General features: G+C 35.0%; 1 protein-coding gene across 2 annotated transcripts; it reads left to right on the top strand.

Annotated features, from left to right (window-relative positions):
- Positions 1-879: 879 nt before the first annotated feature.
- On the top strand, positions 880-5631 carry LOC132631729 (monocopper oxidase-like protein SKS1). Of its 2 annotated transcripts, none has more exons than XM_060347424.1 (9): positions 880-1322; positions 2243-2352; positions 2459-2729; positions 2818-2956; positions 3438-3804; positions 4070-4435; positions 4530-4608; positions 4904-5106; positions 5198-5631. In XM_060347424.1, exons 1-9 carry the CDS (start codon positions 1176-1178, stop codon positions 5295-5297), a joined length of 1782 nt encoding a protein of 593 aa, XP_060203407.1. In that variant the 5' UTR covers positions 880-1175; the 3' UTR covers positions 5298-5631. The 2 variants fall into 2 exon arrangements, with proteins under 2 accessions (XP_060203407.1, XP_060203408.1); XM_060347425.1 differs by lacking the exon at positions 880-1322 and adding an exon at positions 1636-1783.
- Positions 5632-5994: the final 363 nt, after the last annotated feature.

The following is a 5994-nucleotide window of genomic DNA, read 5'->3' on the forward strand; positions in this document are numbered from 1 at the left end:
AGGTAGCAATAGAAACCACCAAAGAATGTGACCTAGAAATGCAAGTTGGATTAGCCAGAACCGTTTTGAATAAATATAACAATTAACTTAAATATACTATTTTTTCACAAAATTTGTAACAGAAGAAGAAAATACAATTGAACTTTAATCACCGAAAGGACCAAAACTTCAAACTTGAAACTTTATAGGTTAAAATCTTCTTGACAAATGTATTTATAGCAATTTAATCGAGAGTTTAAGTTAAGAAACATTCTTAGTATAATAGCTTTTATAGTATTAGACCGCTTAACGGATGTGTCTTTAAAATATGAAATTTATAATCTTAGAAATAAGATATGTTAACTACTATTTTGATAAAAGTGACCTAATAATATACAAGTTCCTTATATAACTTAGACTCTTTAATTGAATTTGTTTATCACTGAAAAGAGAAAAAAGGAGAAAGAAAAGAGATTTTAGTGGAGGATATTTGTGTAACACTGGCTGGAGCTGGACCAGTTGGTGGGTAACATATGAATGCACATTGCCACTCATATGCATTTATACAATTTAGTGGTCGTTTGGTATGCAGAAAAAAAATTATAATTTCAGAATTATAATTTTAGAACTAATTTATTTCAAGTTGGGATAAAATAATTTCAAGGTTAATGAAATAAAGTGGCATATTTCATCTTTAAATATGAGTTTCATTTTATATTTTACTTTCTACCAAACATGATATAAAATTAATTCAAAGTTAATGCTGAAATATCTCACCTAATACCGTGCATCAAACGACCAATGGGGTGAAATATAAAGCCGTTTTTTCTTCCTTATTTTGTTGACTCACCCATCCCTTGTTTCCTTCCTCTTGTATTTTAAGCCACCTTAAATTACTCATTTCGACAATACTACAAACATTTAAAAAAGGAAAAAAAAGAAGAAAAAAAACCCTACAAACATACCCCACCAATAAACAAGAAAGGTTTTTAAACAGAGTTCTTGTTTCTTCTACTTCTTCTCCTGCCTTGTGACTCTTTAAACTCCATATATCTCTGCAAATTATCCCCACACACATATAGTAAACACAACTCACATGTAAAAAGGAGCCTCCTTCAATTTTTTTTTTTTACACACAAATAATCTCTCTATACACACACAAAAAAAAAAAAAAAACATTCGTTATTGAATCATTAATGGCTTCTTTTATGGGGTCATTTTTTGTGCACCGTGTGTGTTGCATTGCTTTGATTTTCACTCTTTGCTTTGCTGCTGACCCTTTTGCTATTTTTGACTTGGAATACTCATATATCACTGTTTCTCCTCTTGGCATTCCCCAACAGGTTATTTTTATTTTTATTTTTATTTTTTCAATGTTGGACTATTGGATTTCAATTTATGTGGTATGTTACCCTGAAGTTTTTTTTCCCCTGTTTAGGGTGAAACAAAAGTTGGGTTGGGGTTATTAAGTTTGATACAAATGTGGGGTTTTTGGAGGGTTTTCTGGAGATGAAAAGATTAGTATCTCATTTGAGATACATGTCAATTTCAATTTTTCCTCTTTACTTTTTTAAGATTTTGTTCTTTTTACGGTAGTATGATTTAGTGGGTAAAAGTTGAAAGGGACCACTTGGGGTCACTATTTTGGTCTCATGTTTTTTTTCTTTTGACTAAAGTTTGATAATTCTGTTTTAGTAAATTAGTGTGGTGATTATTTGTTTTGGTTTGAGATCAGAATGCTGGATTTACTTTGATTTGTTTAGTTTACCTCTTTATCTGGGATTCAACACAAAATTGCTTTAAGGTGCTACAATATTTTCTTGGATGCTGATTTTCTCTTTCTTACGTTTTAGTGGGCATTTGGACATAAAAAATGTGAAATTTGAAAAAAGTAGTATTTGGAAAAAAGTTGAAAAATGGTATTTGGAAATTGGAGTTGTGTTTATACAACTTGGAAAAAAGTTGAATTTTTGTGAGTTTTTTGGAGTGGAAAATGTGAAAACAGATATTTGGAGTTTCTCGAATTCCAGAATTCTACTTGAAGTACATGAATCCGGAATAAAATTCGAGGAAAAAGTGAAGATTATCCATGGCCAAACGGGCACTTCTTTAGTATAGTGTGCTTAATGAAAACTTATTTAGGAGCTATGCACAAATATCTGCTGTCTTGGGTTTCCATTCTGTCCTGGAAAAAGGGGGGGAAAATAGAAAACAGGCTTTCAATGCTGGTTAATAAACACCATTATTTGACATATAATTGCAGGTTATAGCTGTGAATGGGAAATTTCCAGGTCCTGTCCTTAATGTTACAACCAATTATAATGTTGTGGTGAACGTGAAGAACCAATTGGATGAAAATCTTCTGGTCACTTGGTAAGTTTTCAAGTTATAATCTTAAGCACCTTTGTTGCACTTGTTGAATTATGTCATATTAAGTGTTCTGCACTAAAGTTTTTATTTTTTCTTTGAATTTTGGCAGGTCTGGAATTCAGATGCGACGGACGTCCTGGCAAGTCGGAGTTCTTGGTACAAATTGTCCCATTCCTGCTACATGGAACTTCACTTATCAGTTTCAAGTAAAGGATCAGATTGGTAGCTTCTTCTATTTCCCTTCCCTCAACATGCAGAGGGCAGCTGGTGGTTTTGGTTCTTTTATTGTCACGAACCGTAACATTATCCCTATTCCTTTTAGCCCTCCTCATGGGGATATAGTGATAATTATTGGCGATTGGTACACCTGCAGCCATACGGTTAGTGTCTGTTCCATTTGTTTTCTCTTTCAAGCAGTGTGGCGTTTGAATTTACTGGTACCATCTCCGGTTTATTTTCAATTCATAGGCTTTAAGGAAGGACCTTGATGCTGGGAAGCTATTGGGAATGCCAGATGGAGTACTTATTAATGGAAAAGGCCCATACAGATACAACACGACGCTCGTACCTGATGGCATTGACCATGAAACAATAAATGTTGATCCAGGTCAACCTCTTCAAAATTTGCTAACTAAGTTTCGATATAATTGATTGGTGGTTGTCCTTCTCCCTTGATTTGACTGAAAATTTGCCTGCTCATTTATGATGTTTATCAAATTGATCTGTCCACTTGGAATTGTTTTCTGATGACCTTTAGTTGTCTTTAGCCTATGTGTTCTTTAGTAAAACACAAAAGATTTCATGTTAGGAAAGTGATAACGATTTTTTTTTTTTTTTGTATATTCAACTTTTGTTGTCCTTTTTGAGCCTGTAAATCAGAGTTCATGCTATATCAATCTTGTAGAAAGTGGAAGAGTGTTTGATGACTTATAAACATTGCAAAGTAGCAGATATGTGAAACTTGTAGATTAAAATTTTTGAGCTTGTTATTTGAAATTATCATCTTATTTGAAAGCAAGTAATTTGAATGTTTCTGCTGTTTGACACAAATCTTAACCCTCTGTATGTGATAATATGTTGTACTGCAGGCAAAACCTATCGGGTTCGGGTGCACAATGTTGGAAGCTCTACTTGTTTGAATTTTAGGATTCAAAATCATAATTTACTGTTGGTGGAGACGGAGGGATATTACACTTCGCAGCAGAATTATACTAGTGTAGATATTCATGTTGGACAGTCTTACACATTTCTGGTTACCATGGATCAGAATGCAAGTAGTGATTACTATGTTGTGGCGAGTGCTAGATTTGTAAATCAAACAATCTGGCAAAAAGTAACTGGTGTTGCGGTTTTACATTATTCCAACTCCAAAGGAAAGGCTGCTGGCCCCCTTCCAGACCCTCCAAATGATGTTTATGACACATCTTATGCATTGAATCAGGCCATGTCCATCAGGTTTATTTTATGGTTCCTTTGATATCACTATTTCACTCAATTGATTGGAAAAATGCTTCCTTATAAACTTAGAAATTAGCTTGTGGGCTACTTAGTTGGCCACCATATCTGTTTTAATATAACTCCTTAGGGTCAATTTTTTTTTGGGAAAATACTCCTTGAGGCATCTCAAGTAATACAAATTGGTATACTTTTTAAGATCACTAATTTTGCTTTGGAACTTGCAATTGTTTCATGGCATTGATCAATCTTATGCAATGTGCAGGCAAAATGTTTCTGCAAGTGGAGCTCGGCCGAATCCTCAAGGATCTTTCCATTATGGTCAAATTAATGTCACAGATGTTTATTTGCTAAAGAGTGTGCCACCAGTGTCAATTGATGGAAAGCTTCGAGCTACCTATAATGGGATTTCATTTAAAAATCCTGCTACTCCAATGAGGCTTGCTGATGTATACTATGTGAAGGGTGTCTACAAGCTTGATTTCCCAACCAAGCCAATGAACAGACCACCCAAGGTGGACACTTCCATTATCAATGCCACATACAAGGGATTTATAGAAGTCGTATTGCAGAACAATGACACTGTAGTCCAGAGCTTTCACATGGATGGTTACTCATTTTTTGTTGTTGGGTATATAGCTTCTGCTTAAAATAGTATCATTCTAATTGTGTTTAGCTTCCCACCAAGTGAATGTTATATGTAATTATTTGCCTATTTGCTGTAGGATGGGTTTTGGAGAATGGACAGAGAACAACAGGGGATCTTATAATAGGTGGGATGCAATTTCCCGGTCTACGACTCAGGTTTGTCTTGTACAGCTGTCTTTATTTATATTGTTTGAAGAACTCAAAAGCTCCAGGTAGGATATATTTAGGGATGAACCTTTTTGGACCGCTATAAAAAATAGCGGGAAAATGTATATGTAATGCATATTAAGGAAATATATACATATAATATGCATTCTATCCACAAATATACATATAATGTACATAATCAGTGTATATGTAATGTATATTTTGGCTAGCGCCTGTAATTAATGTTGGCCAACGGGCCAGAAATGAAAAAAGCCCATACATTTACCTATTCCTTTTTCTTTAGGTTTTCCCCGGAGGATGGACAGCAGTTTTGGTATCTCTTGACAACGTTGGGGTATGGAACCTCAGAGCAGAAAACCTGGACAGGTGGTATCTAGGGCAGGAAACGTATATGAGAATTATCAATCCCGAAGATCATAGCAACAAAACAGAAATGCGAGTGCCTCACAATGTTCTCTACTGTGGTGCTCTTAGTTATAAGCAAAAGTATGATATCGTCATCTCTTATCTCAGTTACACCTAGTTTTGGTTTACTCTAACGCACCCCTAAATTGATCATACATAACATATATTTCAGGAAACAGAAAACATCTTCAGCGACTTCCATATTTGGAAGCTCAGAGCTATATTTTACATTGCTGTTGGTGTTCTCTGCTGTTATCAGTCTTGTATGTTAGAGTTCAACCTCAGTTGCTGAAAAACATTGGAACAGCTGGAACTGGGAATTCACTTTCTTGTAGGAGAATGAGCTTATAGGATTTGAGTTTCTTTTTTTTTTTTTTTCCCTTGGGAAAGTTAATTAACATTAGTTTGCAGAGTGTCCCTTTGATTTCATTTTTGTTTTCTTTCTAAAATGATTGTGGCATTATGTGAAGCCAACTTACTGACAGTATTTCACCGGGGGGATCCATCATGCTTTAAGTAACTGCATAGTGATGATGAGCAACCCTTCTGGTAATTCTCGTTTATCCCCTCTACATTTAGATCATTGGTTCTATGTTCGTTTTTCCAGTTGTGGCTTCTTCGATCTGTTGTGAGAGTTCTGTTTCATTCTTTTGTTATTTTCTGGTAGATTTTTAGCTTCTGGCTACCATCAAGTTATCTTAACGTGCTAGCAAAGCATGTGGAGTTTCGATCATTGCAAAATTTCCTTCTTTGGTTCTTGCCCAGTTTGCAAGAGCATCAACCCAATTAGTTCCTTGTATATGTTGGACCTTTACAACCCCACCTGTGCAGCGATGAAGTCCTGAACCAGAAACAGGAGTTACCAGATAAGGCCCATTACTCATTACTCATTAGCATATTCTAGGTATGATAGACGGCATAGCTATATAGCCACCTTTTATGCCTGTTACAAAATATTAGCCACTGTTT

The sequence above is a fragment of the Lycium barbarum genome, chromosome 3 (assembly GCF_019175385.1).
Source record: "Lycium barbarum isolate Lr01 chromosome 3, ASM1917538v2, whole genome shotgun sequence".
Classification (NCBI taxonomy): Eukaryota; Viridiplantae; Streptophyta; class Magnoliopsida; order Solanales; family Solanaceae; genus Lycium; species Lycium barbarum.